Source organism: Dermacentor albipictus, chromosome 4, assembly GCF_038994185.2.
Source record: "Dermacentor albipictus isolate Rhodes 1998 colony chromosome 4, USDA_Dalb.pri_finalv2, whole genome shotgun sequence".
Classification (NCBI taxonomy): Eukaryota; Metazoa; Arthropoda; class Arachnida; order Ixodida; family Ixodidae; genus Dermacentor; species Dermacentor albipictus.
In genome coordinates, this window is record NC_091824.1 from 131053131 (window position 1) to 131074964 (window position 21834).

The 21834-nt window shown below is 45.5% G+C and overlaps 2 protein-coding genes and 1 long non-coding RNA gene across 7 annotated transcripts in view; 1 reads left to right on the top strand and 2 right to left on the bottom strand.

Annotated features, from left to right (window-relative positions):
• LOC135898429 (uncharacterized) overlaps positions 1 to 2673 on the bottom strand; it is a 46904-nt gene extending 44231 nt beyond the window's left edge. Inside the window, exon 1 of the long non-coding RNA XR_010563327.1 lies at positions 2561 to 2673. This is a non-coding gene — a long non-coding RNA (uncharacterized lncRNA). The remainder of the gene's footprint in view (positions 1 to 2560) is intronic.
• Positions 1 to 18130, top strand: part of LOC135898428 (cell adhesion molecule 3-like) — an 82603-nt gene extending 64473 nt beyond the window's left edge. For 3 of the 4 annotated variants that reach the window (XM_065427356.2, XM_065427357.1, XM_065427358.2), the window contains 8 exons: positions 5502 to 5837; positions 7176 to 7445; positions 10073 to 10348; positions 12037 to 12215; positions 13056 to 13233; positions 13640 to 13738; positions 15171 to 15261; positions 17912 to 18130. In XM_065427356.2, coding sequence (XP_065283428.1) covers positions 5502 to 5837; positions 7176 to 7445; positions 10073 to 10348; positions 12037 to 12215; positions 13056 to 13233; positions 13640 to 13725 — 1325 coding nt within the window. In that variant the 3' untranslated portion in view covers positions 13726 to 13738; positions 15171 to 15261; positions 17912 to 18130. Of the gene's footprint in view, positions 1 to 5501; positions 5838 to 7175; positions 7446 to 10072; positions 10349 to 12036; positions 12216 to 13055; positions 13245 to 13639; positions 13739 to 15170; positions 15262 to 17911 lie in introns of all 4 variants that reach the window. The other variant, XM_070537583.1, reaches the window with a different exon arrangement.
• Positions 1 to 21834, bottom strand: part of LOC135898362 (aldo-keto reductase family 1 member B1-like) — a 296512-nt gene that overhangs the window by 167230 nt on the left and 107448 nt on the right. The gene's annotated exons all lie outside the window — the stretch shown is intronic.

Here is a 21834-nt window from a genome sequence, read left to right on the forward strand (position 1 = left end):
TTTGTCCGAGAATGGATTGTGATTATGGTTCCAGTCAAAGCCTTCGAGTAGGTAAGCAAGTATTCCTAATTCGCCAAGGCTCTCTCGGTACTCCACGAGCATCCACCATGTAAGGAACGGGGAAATCCAACACGCGCACAAGTCAAGTCATTACGCAAGAAGGTAACATCGGATATTCGCCGTCCGATAAACGCTCAAGGCGAGGAAGTTTCCACATCCCCCAGGACACGTGCATACGAACTGGGAGTGGGCACTTCGACTTCTCGGTGTCACCGCTGTCTCGCGTGCTTGTTTGCACTTCTTCGTATTTCCTGTACTCTTCGGCGCCGGCTCCAATGCAGAACTAGAATGTACGGGAAGCCTTTTACGTCATCTCCGAGACATCCAGGCAGTGGAGACGGGATGGCACATCGACTTAATTGGATAAAGATAATAAGAAGTATATTCGGCAGAGCTTGGAAGCAAGAAAGACGAGAGTGTGTTTACCCTGTCGGTAATTGAATGGCGCAAATGCGCAGTGTGGCTCAGATTCCAGCCTCGCTGGCGGGGCTGTCCTTAGTTATATTTTTCCGTGCATTTTTTCTTGACTGGCGCATTTGAACCGACATTGAGCTGCGAAAGTTGTGAGTGTTCGCAAAAATAAAAGGAAAAAAAAAAGCTTTTTCCACTCATATCAGTTGGAAGCAGCCTTCCATTGCTTTCCGAAAAGAAATGCTGGAAGTACCGGACACTCACTTGAAAGGAGAAATCCAGACTCGCACTCCACGTTTTGCGAGAGTAGGAGGGGTATTCTGTAAGTGACCACCTAGGGGACATGTCCATTTCGTCTGCTGCTGATGTTGTGATTGGCTGGGCTGAGTTACGCGCCAGAAGGAGACAGGCGTCCCCAACCAATGAGCACTTTAGTAGCAGACGAAATGAACATGTCCACTAGGCGGAGACTTAGAGAATATCTCCCAGTAGTGACAGCTGTCTTTTGCCGGAGGCAAGGCCACAACTGTGCTGTAGCGCCAAGCTGCCAAAACTGCGGATGTCGATGTCTATGAGGAGCCTCGAGTATTCACTACCAGTAGCTAGATGTAATATGTTGCGGACAGCAGCTGTCACGACTATGAGCCGTCCTCTAGCGTGTGGGAAGATAGGCCAAATTATTGAGATTTCTCGATGCAGAGGCAGGCGCATTCAAGGCTGACAGTCGGAGAGCACTACTTTGTTCCAGTAAAATAGGATGCCCGCAACAGCAACCATAATAGAACTATATTTGCGTGGAACTACTACTACGTTCAAGTTCAGTGGTAACGAAAAACACAACACAACCATCCTTGTCCTTTTCGTTACTGTTCGTGTCTGTGTTCCACGCCTACAATCCAGTAACGTGACGCACTACCAATTTGCTCAATTTTCAATCATTATAAATTTCTGTCTTTTTATTTTAGCCGACTTCGTTCTTTACTCGCAGATTGGCTGCGTTCTGAATGGCAGAACGCAAGCGAAAATCCAACGTTACACTGCGAACGATGTGTCGCTCTTTACATTGGCTCTAACAGTAGTGAAAGACGGCTGCAGGAACATACAACGTAAATGCTATGAGCAAAGGGTCCGCCGCAGTGTGAGGAGCCAAGCCTTCCAGCTTCGACAAGATAACGTCTACTTTCAACCACAGAAGACGTTTTGAAATATGCGCGGTGGTTGTGCTGTAGCTAGCATCACTCCATTCAGAAGTAATATTAGCCTCCGTTCACTAATGAACTGCAGCGCATTTTACGAGGTTGAGGAGCCACAAAACTACGCCGCTAGTGAATCAGCTTTGTGCACAGTCCCTTAATTAGCAGAACGGAAAAAGAATCAGCATGCCCCGAAACTATGCGGCATGCCGACCCCTCCTCCCCCCCCCCCCCCCACCCCCGTACTCGTGCCACCACTCCTCACACACATTCCTAAAGCGCCGCCAAATAATTCTTGAGACTTGATAGCTACTCGGCGGTCCACATTTTGCTGCCCTTTTCACTCCTTTTGGATGGCGGTAGTTATCGACATCTCCTAGGGTGTGAAAGCCAGTTTTCTCATCCATTCGGTGCCCGCGCGATTAACTCGAGATGCATTCAGTTGCCATCATGTATTGCAAAAGCCACGCGCATCGCTGTTGCGTTTTTAGTTCAACCTTCTTTGTTTAGACTAATCCAGTTACCATGAAAAGGATTCAGTCCGTAGTCAGCTGGTCCGTATGCTCGTGGAACGAGTTGCGGCCTGAGACAATAGACAGTTTTAGTTTAGCGTTTGCAACGAAATGTAAACGCATTACGTAGGTAAAGAAATAGCTTTGTCACCACTGCGCATGCTCTGAACGTTATTGGGTTTCTGCTGTTTACATGCGCTATGACAACGTACGCCACTTGGCGAGTTTACCGTTCGAATGTTTACGTACGCCAAGAAATAGCGTTGGCGAACATGGCGGGACCCATGACTCTCGCTGCAGCGTGAATTCTCGTGATGGCTGCGCTCTGACTCGCGTTGATCGCCAGTAACTATTGTAATGAGTGTTCGCTTTCTATAAACTCACCTGTAACGTTAGTGATGAGCGCATAGCATGTCCAATTTCTGAAATTCTTCGCGATGCCGACGCCCGTACACCATACGAGGCGCGTCGGCATAGCAACAGCAGGATGATTGGTAATGGATTGTCTTCGCTTGGATACGTTTGGCACGAGGCACCAGATGGTGCTCTGTTTCATTACGTCTTCCTTGCGTTTGCGCTCCCGTACGGTAAGATAAATGTCTGTAAAGTACGCGCACCGTAACGTCCCAAAAAAAGTGATTACTCTTAACGTACAAGGCGACAAACGCTATTCTAAAACTTTCTAATGCCAGTTGCGTGCAACTCTTCTTTTTGCTTCATCATTTCCTCGAGTGACGGCTCGCCGCAACGCTGGCATATCCTCGGAACCACATACAGGCGATATGGGTTAGATAAGGTGGAAAATAAAATCACGCGAAACAGCGTCCATGATGGAACCCTGCAATAATTGTTAAACCCATAAGCAATATGAATGTCACCCGTTACCTCATCTTGATTTCCCCTAATTGTACAGCACTTTTCATGCGAAATTAGCAACTGGAAACAAGAGTCACAAGGAGTCGAGAAATTAAGCGATCTACTAAAGGAGGGAGCCGAAAAGGAATGAAAAGGGAAAATTAACAAGTTTAACCATTGTTCGTGAAAATATTTATGAATCAACGAAATGGAGAAGGATTCTGGGTGTTTTGAGGGACGCTTCTACAGTTATCAGTCCAGCCGCCTTACGTAGCCACTTCTCTTCTTTGCTTATGTGGTTGTTTTTGTAACATTCCGTGGTGGGCGGAATGCGTTTAGAACCTCAGCGTCCTGCGCTCTGCGCGGTTGTACGGAACTGGCAGCCACGCATCATTATGCAACTTCCCAAAAAACAATACGAGTCGGGTTTCGCATTTAACTTGGTAGAGCAGTAAACGATGGATCAAAAGGAATTGTGATCGTTCCGCGAATATATATTTCTCTGAAGGGTTTCGGTGCGAGCTAAGTTGTGCGGATCATTCATATTTAAAACAGCGCCAAAAAAACACGGATAAGGGAGGACCCAAGACGAGCGCTGACTGCCAACAACACATTTATTGGAGCCTGCGCAAATATATACAATTTGCAACGGGCATAAAGAGAGTGAAAAAAGAAGGGGAAAGTGGGTCATCGTCCGTGAACTCCTGCTGCGCATGCGTGAATAACATTAAACCATATAAAAGTAACCACAACATAGCGGACACAAGCCAAACTGATTAACTTCTAAGGAACTTAAGTTCTTTATCACAAAGTGCTATGGAAGGGGAACTAACATTGACATTGGCTCCTAACTGACACATTGAAAATGCCTCAAATATTTCTCTGGCCATCTGATTGCTGTACCTTTTCAATACACGTGTGTCGTCAAGGAGTGGTGAACAACCACACTTTGCACAATGAACAGCCAAATTCCTGCCAGTCCTAATCTTGGCACAGTGCGCATGCTCACGCAACCGTTCATTGATGCAGCGTCCTGTTTGCCCTATGTAAGTGCAGCCCCAAGAGGTGGGAATGGAATACACTACATTGGTACTGTAATCTACAGGCTTGGCGACATGTTGTTGATTGCATTGCACAGTCCAGGTGTTCTCCGGTTTTCGTTGACTTTTTTGCACATCCTTCCCAACCTATGAGGCGCAGTGAACACGACCTTTATACTATCCCGGCCTGCGGCTTTCTTGATGCGATGGGACACACCATGTATATACGGGATCGCAATAGTCTTGGTTAAGACATCACCCGCTTCGCGCTGTTTCTTGGGGGAACGAGCCTCTTGCAATAAACTTCCGCCAAGGATGACAGCAGTTGTTCAGGATAGCCACTTGATTTAAGCCGCTGGACTTGATTGGAGAGTCTGCTGGACATCGAGTGGTGGCAAGAGTGAACGACCGCATTTCTAAGGGCCCCTAGGTCGATGGAGTGCTTCACCACTTTAGAATGGTTGGATGTTTAGGGGAGAAGGTGTTTTTTGGAACGCGGGGCATACATCCAACACGTGTGCCCTTCCTGGAGGTGTAGTGCAAGGTCTAGGAAGTGGATCTGGCCTTTTTCCGGCAATTCTCTTGTGAACGTCAAACCTCGATAGATGCTCCTGAATTTTCAAACGCTTGGTCGACCAGGGTTGTGGCTTCATTAGGGTGGGCAGAAAGGATCACCAGAAAATCTTCAACGTAGCAAAACACCTTCTTGACAGCAATTGTGAACAGCACAATCCTGACAGCTTTGCGAGCAAGGTGTTAAAGTAGGCTGGATACATTGGAGAACCAACAAAAGGAGCAAATAAAAGAATGCGTCCTTTGAAACAGCCGAACAAAAAAAGTCAAGCCATGCTCAGAAAATTCCGTTTACCGATGGTTCTAGATTAAATGTATTAACGTTCGGGCCGATCTGCATGTCATTCCACTGGCGGAACAGTGAACGCCTCACAAAGGCACTGAGTGTAGCAGAGACCCAATGACTTGAATACTGCGTTTCATTCCTTACTTACGCTGCAAGAAAAGGAAAGGCGTATTCCTCATGCGCATTTCCTTTCCTTCTTTTCTTTCTCGTAAGTGCACGAATTCGCACCACTGCTAATCTTTCTGTGGCTGGGTTAGACCTACGTTTATGCAATTGCTGGGAAGTTATTTGGGAAGTTAGAAACCTGGGAAGTTATTCCTTCATACAAAGCTATATCAGCAATTATTTATTCACAAAAACATTATATTGGTAATCAAATTATTCAAGAAGGTATCGTGAGGCTTATAGCTCCTGAAAGGACAATGACGAAAGGAAGACGTGACACACAGAGCGTTTGTGTGTGTCATGTCTTACTTTAGTCCTGCTCTTTTCACGCGCTATAAGCCTCACGATGTCATACCAACGAGCCCAAATCACTGCATTACATCAAGGAGGTAATCACTCTGCGCAGGTGCTCCAGAAGAGCCGTTCTTGACACTGAGTGGCGAGCGGCTGCAAGAAGGCTCCCGCGTCACCGTCCAGGAGCGCGAGGAGGTGGAAGTGGGCTGCGTGGCGCGTCGTGCCGTTCCCGCCGTCCGAAACATGCACTGGATGCTGGGCGAGACAAACATGACCGGAGCCAGCCAGCTGTTCGTGGAGTTCTCTCCCCAGGAGGACTCGTACACCACGCGCAGTGTGCTCAGCCTCAACGCTTCGCGGGACCTGCACGGCCTGCAGCTTTCCTGCCACGTGTACCACGTGTCGTGGCCAACCTCCACGGCCGTCGCCGCCTCGCTTGATGTCCTCTGTGAGTTGTCAGTGTTATCGCCTTGCGTCGTCGGTTTTCATAAACGTGGAGAAAATATAACCAGCTGTCCGATGAACGCAAGGCCAAAAGTATAGCGCAGCTTGTTGATTAATATGCATCAAGAATAGCCACTAGTTGTTCTACATGGACGAACAAAGTGTTCATTCGCTGTCTTGGTACTAGCACGATGACTATAGGTGATGTGATGCTTGCGCTTTTGCTATAGTTTATTTATTACCTTAGACTAAAAAGAAAAAGCCTTCAATACTAGTCTTCATTTTAGTAAACTAATGCTTCCTGCCAGTATGGTGTAGTAAAACCTTATTGAGGTCCTGCAGATCGTGAGTCATGTGTTTTTGGATAATTCCTGTCATAGTTAGCAATGGGCAATCATTAGCTCTCTTAACTGGTTAATCTTAGACTGGGGCTTCCTCCACACATTGCCTTGTGAAAAATGTATTTGGTTCGTGCACTTAAGCCTCAAAGCACCGACAGTGTGCATGCGTTTGAACTTTATTTTTTTTATCGTTGCGCTTATGCCTGGCCCTCCAGCTAAAATCATTCGTCAAAACTATCCAATGTAACTGATGCCACCGCTGTCGCACATACGACACCTAGTCCCGCTGGACTTCATGCACATAAAAAAAACTCAATTCTTAAGGAATGCACGCTTCAGGTAGGTCTTAGAGTGCAGCCAATTAATGCGTGAATGGAGCAAGGACGGAAATTCAGAATGACATACACGATGCAAAGTGTCCGGTTTCATAGGTTAATTCTAAACACGAAAACTTTGTACGAGTTCCTTGTGCAGGCAAGTGCCCTGTGCATCGCCTCTTTTATTTCTACTGATTAGAGAACTGGCAAGGTCGTAGGCCATTCTCCATACCAGCGCAGCTAGGATGAAGAAATATAATTCGTTGCACTTGCCGGTCACTGTGGTAATGACTAATTAAAGTTAGTTCCGCAGTTTTACTGTGAAGCTCAATACCACTTAGTCCAGCTACTGCAAAAGCCTTCACCGTTAAATACATCTCTTTAGACCGAAAAGGCACTGCAATACCAATTAAAGGAGTGCTTAACTGCTCATCGTTAAATAAGGCGCAATGCTCGACGGAAAAAGATTCTGAGGAAGACGACAACAAGACAAGCCCTCCATAGAAGCACGCCTCTTTACCACGCGATATCATTCACTACAAAAATTCTGATTGCGGCCATGGGAGGCGCGTGGGCTAATCTGAGTCACGTATCGTGATGCTAGATCCATGTGCACGTATTGTGGAGTTAGATAACACGTCCCCACAGCTGAGTGAGCAGGACGTCTTTCTCTATTTTCCGAAGACGTGCCGTCCTTCTCGATCTCCCGGGAGCCGGGTTTCGGTTTCCCAATCCTGGAGAAGATGCCGGTGTCCCTGCACTGCGCGGTGGACGCCAACCCGCAAAGCGCCCCGCGATGGCTCAAGGACGACGGGCCACCCCCGGTACCTCAGAGCCCCGACGGATACCTAAATTTCTCAGCCATCGAGCGCCATCATGCTGGCTGGTATCGCTGCGCTGCCGTCCATCGTCTCGGGACGTTCGCCTCCTTCGGATACTACCTCAACGTGCGATGTGAGTGCAATAAGTGTAGTGTGCATTCTTGTAATCAAACGCCCCAAACGTTGCACTTAGGCTTGAGGCAGATATGACCATTGGCAAGACGTTTTTTTGGAGAGCAGGTTGAGGAACAAATAGCAGAAACACGCTCACGGTTTCTTGGTATCAAGAAAAACTGCATGTGTCTTAGCTAAATGAAGATTAACGCGTCGAACAGACGGTAGTGATTGGAGATCACTGGTGAAGGCCTTTGTCCGGCATTGGCCATACAAAGATGAGGATGATAATGAATATTTTAGCATGTCCCGCTCATGCATTGAATGCGTTTATTGCGCGTGTTGATTGGGCAGAAAACAACTACCGTTCCGGTCAGAAACGTTAGACATCGTATAACATGATGGACGCAGTGTCCGATGTTGGCACCGAATTGGCTCACTTTCCGAATTATCTGTTTACTGTCCGACCCGAATTGGTCGTCTCCGTATCACATAGCAGGGCCCATAGAAGTGTCTTCTAATTAACGTTAGCTGCTGTAGTAACTACACCACAAGTAACATATAACATCGATGTTTTGTAATATGTGTACAGTGAACTCGAATAAGTTTATTACCGTGTCCTCGCTCAGTAGCAACTGCGCCGAGAGAATGCTTCAGTTTAACAGCGCCTCAATGCACCGATAAGTCCGCTCTCCGTAAAGCGTCGCTTGTCATGGCTAAACTGAACGTTCCTTGTGTGACGGGACTTAACGTTTACAACAATCTCACAAATCTCATAAAGTTACCTTCTTGAGCACTTAATAAATTGAAATCATGGGCCGTTTTTTTATTATATAATCGGCAATCTCGTTGCTCCCATAGGAAAGTTTTTATTGTTGACTGTCTCTGATGCACTTGACAACACCATTATAAAGCGCTGCAGTCCTTCAAGATTTGAGTACAGGTGAAATTTCTCTGGGGAGAAACAGAATGACGGGCCGGGTACAGTACGATAATTCCGACCCTTTCGGTATACAACTTCAGGAGCGCTCATTAAATGCCTCCCGCATTTGAACTTTTCTTTTTCTTTAAATTTATTGCACTTCATTAGGCTTTTTTATAGCTTTGTCATTAGGTTTGTGCCTCCTGCCTCACCAAAGCTGTCTCCTCTAGACACGAACAATATGTGCTGCTGAGTCCGGGAACGCTAACACCCGCTATTCACGCTGTATAAACTTCCGTAACGTTTGAAAATAAAGCAAAGCACAAAAGAACAATTTCTCGAAGAACAAAGGATTTTAAAAAGATGTCAGCCATCTTCCCGACGAGCTGTTTTCTGATCGACGAAGTTTGCTAAGAAAGGAGGGGAAATGGCACGCTGTGACAAGATTTTAATTAGCCAGTCAACTGCTGTCACTCCTGTTTTGTCCTCCTTATCCCGCTAACGTAGCTTGCTAGGGTGAGATATTGTTATTACAGTGACCACTGGCTTCAAACAAATTTCGAGAAACAAGGGAGAAGTTAACAGCTCATCTGCTACATATAGAAAGAAACGCCCGTCTTTCCCACTCCTTCTTGGAAGCAGCCAATAAGCAAAAAAAATCGTTTCAGAGTGGAGGCGACGCCTTTCTTTGCCTTTATAGTCTAGAAAGCGTGTTTCTTGCGGGTCGTGAAGCAGATGCTGCATTCTTGCTTAGAAGACTTAACGACAGCACATGTTGCGTACCCTTTACACGCGTTCCCCTTTTCCTGTTCAGTTGAAACTTCTTTGCTTTGACTGTCCCAGATGTTACGAGAGCGTGCGGGCACTAATAAACAAAAACGAAGGCCGAAAATTGGACCCTGAGAAAGCGTTCAATCATGGCGGGTGCCTGCTTTTAGACTCTAGCGCGGGACAGGAAAAACAAGTGTTTGTTTTTTCCCTGCAGGCAGGCATTATTTACATGCACATTTCTCTTTTTTTCTTTTTCCTGAGTGAAGCGACAGCTAAGCTTCGCCACAGCGGCTATTGTACGTACTTTGTATCATAGAGTTTCCTACAATAACTTAGGAAGCTCTGTATTTTTCAGGTACATTTGTGGTACTACTTTAGCGTTGCCTTGGTAATTATCATCATCCTGTCATGCCTACTACAAATAAAGAAAGGCGATGTATATAACGTAACAGCCGCCACATTCATTCTTGAAACGAGTAACTTCGACCTGAAGGCTACAGCTTCAACAAGCAGCTCCAACAAACAGCACCATCTGTACGCAGGTCTATTGCGAGTGCTAAGGACGCAGCCCTTGCGCTACGTCCTATAATTCTCGGGAGAGACGTAAAAAAACCGAAAGCAGTCGTGCTTAGTAAAAATTGGACAAGTTCTTCCTTGCATACGCCTGAATGATTCCTGGAAGAAGTTACGAAACCCAGCATGGAAAAGAGAAAAATAAACAAGTGTTATCTACAAGTTGAGAAAGCACGACGTTATTTTTCTTTTTTTTTTTTTTACAAGAAACCAGTGTGCGTGAGAGAGAGGAACAAGCGAGGCTGATAGAGAGCGCAAATTGACATATTGCAACGCGACCATATTCCCTTCTATAGAAATGTCTGAGGCGACGTGCCAGAGGCGTGCTGATTAATTTGTACGCCTTGTTCTAACGTTACTCATGGGAAATTTCGATGCAGACGGGCCTGAGATTGTGGAGCAGCCACCATCGCAGGTGTCGGCCGACTTCGGTGAACCAGTGCAACTCGACTGCAAGGCCGACGGAAAGCCTCCGCCATCCTACTGCTGGACGCGCGTGCGTTCTGGCCGTCTAGAAAGCATGACCTCCGAGAGCTCCCTCATGCTGGACCCGGTGCTGTACTCGGACGCCGGTAGCTACCAATGCACGGCCACAAATCACCTTGGATGGAAGGAGGAAAGGGCCCGCACCAGGAACATCCTGCTGACCATATCGGGTTAGCTCTTTATTCGCTTGTCAGTAATTTGGCGATGGGCCTAATGCGTACATAACACGGATTGATACTGTCTAGCATTTTGCTGTGCGCAACTACACTTTTGGCGAACAACTTCCTGTGGCAACGAAGGGAATGCTATACAGGCAGTGCGCGCACGCGTGATAGTTCTCCTGAATGCGGTATTACATTCTCAATCAGGTTAGCTGAGGAAACTGAAAATATAAGTGTCACATTTACTGCTGCGTTTAAGTAAAATAAGTAATAAAATACGCCGCTCAATGTTAAAACGTCTATGCGCGGAAGCAATAGAAGAGACAGAGTTGAAACGACATGCACAAGAGTTTAACTTCGAACTCAAGCTTAGAGTATGCTTCTCCAGCCGACCTGTCTGCATTTCATATCATTAAACTTTTCTGTCTCAATTTTTTTTCTGATGACAATATATTTATGCATAAACGCTCATGCGCAAGAGGCATAATGCAATCGAATGAATGCCAAAATAAATCAACAATTTACAATCGTATGCTATATGTGAGGGCGCAAAATGTTAGAGTTCAATTGAATTCTTTATTTGCAGACATAGAACATACAAAAATACCAAAACTGGTTGGACCCATAGCCACAGGTTATTTGCGGGTCCAATGAAATATGAATAACAATTGCAAGTACAAAGCAAGTAAAATGGATCACGTGCATACACGTTCAACTAACGTGCCAGGATCTGTTCATCAGACATGACTTACACATGTGGCAGTTAGATAGCATAATTACTTGCTTGACAAAGCAATAGATGGCACACTCACGCATGGACGGTGCCCCCTTGCCACTTCTGCAGCTTCCACTATTTCTCTCCTCCACTGGTCAACATGCTCGTACAGAACGTCGCCCTCTTCAAACTCTGCTTCACAACCACAGCTCCCCCGGATGCCGTAGCTGTGTTCATCCCGAAGGCGGTTGACGAAGGCGGTCATTTATTGCTGTTGTAATCCACACTGCTACAACGTCCGTGGGAGATTGCAAGAACGCGTGGCGGTGCATATCAGAAGCTCTAAATGTAAAGCAGAGTTCGATAACGGCAGCGTCCTAGAAGCTAGGAACTGCACTATGTTTATTTGAATTTTAGTATTTTCTTCCCTACATTTAGCGTACGTTCACCACTTGTTAGTTTGTCTTGTTTGTTTTTCTTTGGTTTTTCGTCCTATATGGGGACTGTAATATGGCTCCTGCACATGGTTTTTTATGTGTAAATTTCATGTTAGCAGAAATAGTGCATTAGGTAAAAATTAGTGCTTGTGTATCTCGTTCCCCCTCTGTCTCGTTCATTTTTAACGCTCTAAGAAGTTTGATCACGGAACACCAGTTAGCCAAACGTTTAAGGAGATGGTCGCGTATATGACAGTTATCATGTTGTCTTCCACAGTGTCTGTGCTCAGGACGCCCCAAAATCCTTGAAATGCAACGAAATAAACTTTGATCGCTTAAAGCAGTTGGTTTAAGGAACCCACATTTAGGAACTATGCAATTGTCCAGAATTGTCTTCATTGAAGACATTTCCTCACTTAAACGAGTCTAACGCTGCGCGTGTTTCCGGCACATCACTGCAATTGGCTAAGATCTAGTCACTTGAAGCCGCGTTGTCAAGTATCAATACGTTTCATTGTGCCGCCACTTTATCGCTTTCCTTGCAGGCCGACCCGACGTCAGAGCGTTAAATAGAACCCTGACGGCGATCGTGGGAAAGCCTGTCAGGATCTCGGTGCTGGTCTGTGCCAATCCACCTCCGACACGAGCTTACTGGATCGTGAGGCGCGTGCTTCTGAGTCCGGGAGACGCGTCCCACGCCCATTACGTCGCCAACAACTACAGTGTGAGTCATTCTGTGAGGACGTGGGGGCAGTATCTTCGCCGCATTAGAGTAAAAGTGTGAGTGTGTGCCTTTCCGAATACACTGAAGGCCTGCGCAACGGTCGAACAAAGCTCGTTCTAAGCGCTGCAGTGGCCGTTGTAGCCCTGCTACGCGGCGTTCGAGATTTACACGGGCTCATGAGGTTTCGGTCATAGTAGAACTGAGGCATTAGTGATGTAATGGGAGATTCACGACCTTCGCTCTGCTCCTCATGTTATACGTACAAAATGCGGCAGAAAGTGCTAAAAGAATGAAGACGAATTTATATCTTTAGTATGTTTTTATTATTGTGTTGAGTAGAATTAACTATCGGACACGCTTAAATCGGATCGGTATTGTTGGACCGAAAAAAACGTTCTCGATCCAGCAAAGTACTTCTCGGAGTTCCAAGGAACTTAATGCATTAAAAAGAAGTGGTGCGCATTATGCGCAGAACACCTAATCAGCTACTGGTAGATCAATAAGCAGGCAAATGCAGTGAAATGGGGCAGAGGTGAGTTAATGCCTCCGTTCAACTATGATTCGCTTGTTCCAGACAACTTTTCTTTCTGCGTCCCTCAATACTAAGGTTATCTACGGACTCGGCAGTATGCTTTCGGAAAAGAGTTTCGATAATAACAAGCGCTCTTCAAATATACTGAAACATCATTGCGCAGAATAGAAGGGTCTTTAACATCGTTCGAAAATTAGGCTAATGACAAGAAAATTGCCATTAATTATTTCACCTTGTGTTTTAGCTGTGATATTGTTCATTTATGTCCTTAAACGCATGCTGCACCTTTCATTTCTTTTTTTTTTCAGAGTGCCGATACACCCTTTTGTAGAACCACGTCTCTAGATATCAGGTCAGTTCACCCCGACGACGGCGGAGAAATACTGTTCGTTGCTAGAAATCCCAAGGGCATCGACGATGCCGCTGTGCTTCTCAACGTCACACACCAGGCAAGCTTATTCTTCACTGAGGAGAGCTCCTTTGCAGGTAAGAGTCAGGTGCGTGTCTGTGAGTGCCAGAGAAATCAGTTCAGAGTCTGCACACTGTCGAAGTCGCAGAAGTTTAATATTTACTATTGTCATCCTCAAGAAGTCCTCATTCAAAGCATTTGTTTCGCTCTTTTTTTGCAAATCTCATCAAAAGGATCGACTAATAATTGAGATGTTTTCTCATTTATTCAGGAGCTACCCCTAAATTAGGGCATCCGTTTAAAGTGACCGCTTGTTGGGAGAGTATTTCGCACTGTGCGGATTCATGCGGCTCATGTGTCTGGTGAAGCTAACATGAATGTTTAGTTTTAGTAGTTAAACAAAGCGGCACTGACAACATTTAATTGAAATTTCCTATACATCCTAATATGTCCATTTCTTTAAGTTGCTCTCTGCCATTTCAGAAAAACCAAAACTCAGCTGGCTACTTCCAGCATGGATGAGCTTATTTTTTGCCTTTTCCGACCCACTGAGAAGTGGTGGAAGCTGACACGGGTTTTAGGGTGAGTCCTTATACTTCAGACTGGTTATTGCGACGTCGATTGGACTACAAGGGTTCAACACTTGACCTGAATTTCGCTCACGCAGGCATAGTTAACGGAGAAAAATATCTGCGTGCCGAATGCCCATGTGTAAATAAATGAAGACATCCGTGATAAGAAGGCGTTTCTCAAAGACCTCACCTCTTATTGCCGACTCCGAGTGCACTTAAGCCGTAGACAAAATATGCCAGAGTGAGGTTACAATGAGCTGAAAGAGATTTAGAGTTTATTGAAAACATCGTGATCTTTAGCACTTTACCGCTCAGCTGCCACGTGTCTCCATTTGTCTAACGACTTCCCGTTTCCGTGTCGCACGCTGTCACGAATCACCAAGGCTAACGTAAATGCCCGTAGCCTTTGTGCACACACTTCCAAAACGTATGACAAGACCTTGCGACAATGGAACACGTCCATAATAACTGTCAAGCCTTCAAGTCAGTTGACAAGACACGTCATGTATAGCAAGGCCGTCAAGTCGTAAGTGAAGAGGGAGAGGCCGCACTTCCTCGCGTGTTGAACTTTATTTTTTTTATATTCACGTAGCATGGCTCAGGTAACGGGGGATTTCCAATAGCCCGTCATGTGAAAACATCTGATCTAGAAGACTAAAGGCAAGAGAATAACTAGGATACGTTCACTTTCTCGTTCGAGACGCGCAAGGCCCGCTGAACCCTGCTGTAAACATAGACTACTTTAGAGTGCCAGCTCATGTGCTCCTCACCCGCCGTGATGTTTATACTGTAGCACAGCCACTGAAACTTGTTTATTCATGTTTGCTCATATGATGATGTTTGCACTGCCTAAAAATAACGTAATTAATTATTTATCTTATCAACTTGGCACCGAGGGCACTTAAGGTGTTGAGCACGGGTTCACATGTAAGCTCATCGTCTATATAAGGCGCGTTCGCTTGCATGAAATGAAAGAGGTCCACGTTTAATTTTATAGACAGAAAGTAGAGGAAGCAGTTCTTTACATAATATTGCGCTGTAGCCACTACACACGTTTCTAAAAGTATTTTTTACAACTTTTTCTATAAATTTATATTTTAGTTCATTGTTTGCTGTGTATAATACCTGCTCCATGAAGGATAATTGTCACAGATGAATGTAACAGTGGAGCGTCATACAAAACAGCCACTTCACATGCTGTATGAGGCTCCACTGTTGTTTTTCGCTTCCTTTTCTGTTTGAGGCGAGTAACACAGATTGACCTGTCCTTGCATTTTATGAAAGTGAATTTCTGTGATGATTTGATTCTCGTATGCTTTGTAAAAGCATGAAGATGTCAAGAAGCTTTTATGGTAGCAATATTTTCAGTCATTGCTTTGTCATTAGGTCTGGTTCACCTTTAGCCAAGTTGGCCTAAATCTCTTCATCTTATTCTTCTGTAGAGGTCATAGGAACTCCTAAGCAAGAAAATGCTGTACCACTTCAAAGGGGGACACCCTGCCAAATGGACGCTATTGAAAGGCCAAGACCAAGGTAAACGAAGCTACCCGAATTAAAAAGAAAGTTTGGAACTTCAACCTTTAGTTGAAGTCATTTGAAGAAAATCTTTTACTGAGCGAGTTGAGAGTTGTAATGGGGGCAGAGTCACTGCGCATGGCACTCTATCGCGTCATCCCTCGCGTGAAGGGAGTAAGCGTCGGACTGCGTAGACTGTTTTACTACACATATCTTACAGATTGGCCCACATTTTTAAAGAGTGCACATACACACGGAAACGGAGTACATTTTTAGTCCTCGCAAGCTTCGGGATCAGACCACACTTGTAGGTGACACAACCTTCGGAATTGGCTCATACATTTAGACCGCACTACCCCCGGGATCGGCCCATAAGAGAGGCGGGAAATACACATACCCTATATGGAAAAGTGGTAAGGGGGGAGGGGACACGGTGAGGAAGACATTGTCTTTAATACCATCCGAGTTTCCAGAGCGTGGCGTTTGCAAGACTTTGTGAGCTGTGCAATGGGGACCCAACGTTGTTGATTAGTTGCTATAGGGTTGGGCTGGTAAGCACGAGGTCGCGGGATCAAATCCCAGTGACTGCGAGTTCCTTTAAATGGGGGCGAAATCGAAAAACACTTGTGTACTGAGCTTCAAGTGCACGTTAAAGAACCCCAGGTGATCCAAATTAATCTATAGTCCACCACTACGGCGCGCCTCATAATGAGATAGTGGTTTTTGCACGTAAAACCCAATTATTTAATTTTTTTTGTGCAATGAGGCTCGTCACTGTAAAACCTCGTAACTTTCTACCAAAAGGGTATGTGTAGTGAACTGCCATATTCAATCTCCATAGTTTTATTAGGCCCGGAGCGCGAGAAACGCACGACCACATAACCCAGAAATGTTTTAATGCGAGAGCATTATTTGGCTCATTGTGCGGCGCCATCGTCATATGAAAGCCAGGGCTTAAATGCGGCACACAATCGCGTAATCTTCATCTAACAAAAAAACAAGTGGTCACAGTGAAGATTTTATTCTCTATCCCACTGTCACTCCTACTGCTCCATAGCCGAGCATGCTAACCAGTGGGATTGCAACAAGCGACAGTGATGAATACCTACTAGGCTGCGCACGTGGTTGGCACGTGGCTGGCGAGCGATTCACTAGACGGTGCACAATAGGAGTGGTGCCGCTGTCGGCACTGTGGAGTCTTCATATTCTGAAGTTGCATCGCTCGCGTCTGCGTCATCAGGTGAGACACCAAAGCGTGGCCGGAGGTGCCCGGTTCACTGCCGAAGAAGTACCAGACCATCGCAACGCGGCGTACGTGCGAAGCGAGGTGCTGCAGCGAAAGAGCGTTCACCACCGAAGCCCCCGACAACGCGAAAGGATCGAGATACTGCTTCGATCGCAAAGACATGCTACTGTCGATCAACTTGGACCCGCGGAGGCCGTCGCCGGAGCCGATGGTAGAGGACGACGACGACGAGTAAGATGGAACGCGCTTCAGATACCCGTTCGGGCGACGACTGCGGCATACCCCCCTAACATATGAGGGGGAGTTCTCCTACGAACTGGTTGAAGAAATGTAGTGACAACATCAAGGTGCCGCTCAGAAAAGTGCTGTCATCGCTCCGCGAAGTGGTATCATCGCGCTGAAACGTGTTGTAAAGTGCGTGAAACACTACTTCAGTGAGAACTCCGCAAAAATTCAGCTGAGAGATCATAATATGGCCGATTTGTGGCCTTGCGTTGTTGCGATCTCATAAGCAGCAATAACACTCGGAAATATAACGCAATAGCACTAAACTGAGCAACATTTCGCTGCTACACTAAACTCAGCGCATAACTCAGCGACAAGTAACACCCTCCCATTTACACATCATAAGAATTGCTTAGGTGCCTTATAAGTCCTTTTATCTGGATGCCTCTGCCTGCAAAAACATGGGAGCAGTTCCATAGCAGAAATCTTTCAGAATACAGGAATCTGAAAAAAGAGCCCAAGTACTTTGTGGTCGCAGCATGCAGTCCAAAACTGAAATGTGTATTTACGATCCATTATAGCGTTTTGACTTCAAACCTCACGCTGAGACCTCCATGCATTTGAGTATTTTTCCATTTGATGCTGTACAGGAACTTTTCTCGGCAGATGTGCCTCTACTAATGACGGACCACCCCAACGCGAAACACTCAGCAACGCCTACAGCAGAAATAAAAAGCCGCTTAAGGCATCTTAGGTTTAAGTATGATAGAGACTGTACATCGTCCGCAATGGCGTGTGATGATCAAGTAACTTTGCTGAACTCCAGGCAGTAGCCCGAGATTCCTGACAATCTGATTGCTATGTGGCTCTCACTGTCCGTGAACGGTTGTGTGTTTGTAGATCTATTTCATTCGCTTCAAGCGCTTAAATTATTTAAATAGCTATCTCTACATTAGCCCGCGAACGCTGATTAACACACGTAGCATTCATGCTGATCAACCTGCTTGTTTATCAGAGTGCCTGCTAAAAATTACCCTCTTTGCAATTTATTTTTCATTGGTCTTGTTACCGAGAAAAAACCTTCAACCGTGCTACCAATATAGTGCTCTAATTTCTGGCTTCAATTAGGCAGGAAGCGGTTAAGCCAAAAGCTAAATGCTGTGAAAGTCATGTGACTATTTTTCTGTTTCTTTACAGTCTTCAATTTCTGGAAATTTCAAGTGCGGAAATATTGACTGGCTACTATCTGCAGGACTGATTCCACCAGTGCATTTTGTTCTGAAGATCTCTCAGCGATTGGGGATTGAGCTGAACTGACATAGCTGATAATCTGTGAAAGCTACAAATGGACCTGCAGTGTTTTCGTCGGGCAACCTGTAATAAAAAAAAATTGAATATATGGTATCTTGTAAAGGTTACCGTGTGCGTGCTATTTATTCCTTCTTTTAATTGCAGTGCAATGGCGGACAAATTCCAAGTACGCTTCCAAAGTTATTCTTCAAGTTATCATTTGTTACGATGACGCATTCGGCTGGGTGCATAAGACCCCTGGAAGTACTCTTTGAATGCACACGCTACACAGGCACTACAAAATACACGACAGACATTACACCATATGATCAAAGCTCCTCTCAGATATATAATAATGCAAGTAATTCGTCAAATGATTACTTATCTCACTCAAAGTTAGATTGAGGTGTTGACCTCCCAAAACAGCACAGTTGGTTATAAGGGGCGTCGATCTGAACGGCTGTTCAATACGGCTGTTGAAATGTGGAATGTTGACATCGGAAATCGAACCTACGACATCGTGTTGGGCAGCACAACAATATATCCACTGAGCCCCAGCGGCAGGCTACATTTTGTCAGTAATAAAACATAGCACTAAATCAGTTCTATGCCTTTATATTATTGCAAAGTTGCTAATACAAAAACGAGAAGCTTGGAATAGGCGTAAGTGCAATCATGTATTTAACAAGGAGCTAGTTCAACGCTTCGTTTCACGAATACAAAGATACCTTCCCAACAAAATACACCCTCCTTTAACAGTGAATTCCGAACTTCGATGCAAAATTCTCCGACGCTTTCTTTGTTGTTTTGTTGTTTTCGTCGTCGTCGTCGTTCTTTTTTTCTTTTCTTGCTCTCTTTATTTACGTACTAAACAGAATTTAATATTATATTTTTCTGTTTTAACAGGGGAAAGCGCGACACTAAAAAAAAAGCCACATCGCTAAGCTATTTACCCAACACAAGGGCGGCTCCCTCAACAAAGTTGCGCATTCTGCACAACTTTGGTGAAGGAGCCACTGCGCATTCTGCTGGTGTCCCGCTTGACGGCACACAGGCACTTTTACACAATGCGCTGAACGCTTGTAAACGTAGAAACAGCATAACTCTTTGTTAACGCATTTCCCCCGTCTTTTCCCTCTCCCCCCTTAAAAATCCTCCCCCCTCCCCTTTGGTAATGTAAAGACATTTCAATTCTGTTTTCAAGCCCAATCGCATGTGCATGGCAGAGCGCACAGCTCTCGCATGCAACCATATCAGCATGTCCAATACCTGAGAAGATGCTCGGCCCCAGCGACATCTCAGAATAAAGGAACCTAGTGTCTGCGTTCATATATAACCATCGGAAGAAGAAAATAAAATTTTGAGAAAGAGGGCTCTCTTCAAAATGCTTATTTCTGCGTCCACAAGTTTCTGATGTCCTCTTTTTTTTCCCCCTCAATCTGCCCTAAATCACCGAGCATTGCTGTTCCAGCTGCAAGCGTTTTCTTTTCACCCGAAGGACCAGCGCAGTTATGCCATTCTAGCTCGGCATTGCGCACGAGAGGCGCCCGTGTACCAGGCACAGACACGCAGCTTGACAGCAAAGGAACAGGTGCCGTGATCCCTATTTATTGCGGGCGCTAGGCTTTTCGCCACAGGAGACAGCGTCGTGTTATTCCGCCGCCCCTCGAGACGTCAGCGAACGAAAAAAAATAAAGCTTTTGCAGCGGTAGCCATAGCGTAGAAACAAAGCCAGGAAAGTAACGGGTAAGATTACAGGAAATAAGGGCGAAATAGAGAGTCTTACGAAAGTTTGAAAAAACAAAGAAAATGCTATGCAGTGTCGGGCCACGACAAATGTACCACCTGAACAATACTTGAGCGACGCCGTGACAGAGGATGCAAGAAAAGAAAAAAGGAAAAGCGAGAAGTGGTAGATGTCACATTTGTTTATGATTATAGTTCTCGAAAAAAATACACACACCAAGCTTGAGGAAACGAGAACTTTTTGTTAAGACGCTGTCTACATTTTGTGTATCCGCTCGATAATTTTAGTTCAAGCAAAACTACGTACGCTCAGCGGCGAAGTTTAAGGAAGGATTCACTTCACCCACCTGATTCCCGTGTTTTCTAAGGTGTTTTGCAAGCCGGGCAACAAAAGGAATCGCATCTTGGTGTACCTGGCGAAAATAAAGAATCGGGGGAAGCGGAGCTGATCTGGAGGCGCTCGGAACAGTTTGGAAAAGATTACATGGAATAGGAAGAGGGGGTTGTGTGCGAGGGCTTCACATGGTTCGCCTTGTCTCAGAATATTATTGACATCTGTCCTTTGCGGTTGTAAAGGAATTTATACTCTTGTCAAGCGGCCAAGCTAAGTGCACTTCGGGATATTGAGTGACACATCAGGCTACGCGGTGCTAAATGGGAAAAGAGCTTACTCGCAGTAAACAAAAACTGCCGACAGACTAAGAGCGCACTTCTGAAAAATGTTTTGAAAAAACACACAAGCCTTACTCATCGCTGTCTCGCATGGACAGTCTGGCTGATAAACGTTACAGTGATGTTTTATCATTCGCCGTCACGACGCCTAGCCCATTCAAATATAAACCTGAAGAGCATAACTACATCATTATCAACCTCAAATCTTATCTGAAGACATAAAAAAAGATCGATGAAGCATTCTTATTAGTATCAGTCTGTGTTTTCACTTGCAAACGTGTGTTAGTTTTTTAGGGTGCTGAGGCCGTTCTTAATTTCTTTTCTGTGCACTATTACCTTTACAAAAATTCCAATTTCCTCGGTAAGTGAACATAAGTAACCGCAAGCAAGCAACTTACAACCCCTCCAGTAGGGACCCGGTTAATCCTTCTCGGCCATACCTGCCCTTGGCCGGTTGAACAAAGGGTACTGGTGGGAACTGCAGCACATGTGCTTGATTGAAATTGAATATTACTTCTTTCATGAAAAATAAGTAAGACGACGGCTGTTCTGAGTGAAATAATTGCATCTCCGGGAATGGAGTCTGTCCTGCTCCTTTACGTTCTCTGTCTCATCCTACGAGGTTGAAAAACGTCTATTCTTTTTTAAACCTGGAACACGACCTCCCTTGTAGTCTACGTAAAGCCGTCGCTAAGGGTCAAGTGAACATGGCCACAGACGCGGGGTGGCCGTTGCGAAGCGACTGCGGTTCAGGTCAGATCAGAAAAAAAACACAAAAATGATCAGAAAACACATAAGAAACGGCGAACAAAACCAACACCTCCTTTCAGTTTTCGCCCCACTAGATATCAAAGGGCACAAAAAGTGAAGGGCAGTGAAAAAAGCAATCAATCGAGCTGGACGAATCGTACCTCTTTAGGTCAGATGCGCACTGCAGACATTGCGATGGACAGTGCATCGGAGCAGAACACCGTCTAGACGACCGAACTATACTTCCGCCAAGCTTTCTTGGGGCTCTACTATGTGCACATCAGTGGCATGGGCCAGGAAGAGTTCAGGCCAAGCGAGAACCACCCCTCCCTCTTACCTCCCCAAGCATCGGCGGTGAAGCGTGCGGACGGGAGCCCGAAAGGGAGACCTGCGTAAAGCTTGGGAAATGAAAAGACCCTCGAGAGAAAGACGTTCACGTTGCCGGCACGGACCCATCGACGGGTTAATAGGCCTGCCAATGCGCATCACGCTTGCTTTCAAGCCAGGGTTCTCTAGGCAACAAGAGCCTCTCTTATCTGGTAGTAATGAGGTCTACGGACATTTCGTGTTTGGTTCCTGTCCATAAGCCCTTTACACGAGGACCGTGTTATTGGATTTCGTGCTCCAATGCCCGTGGTACCTTCTTCCGACATGACAGAGCG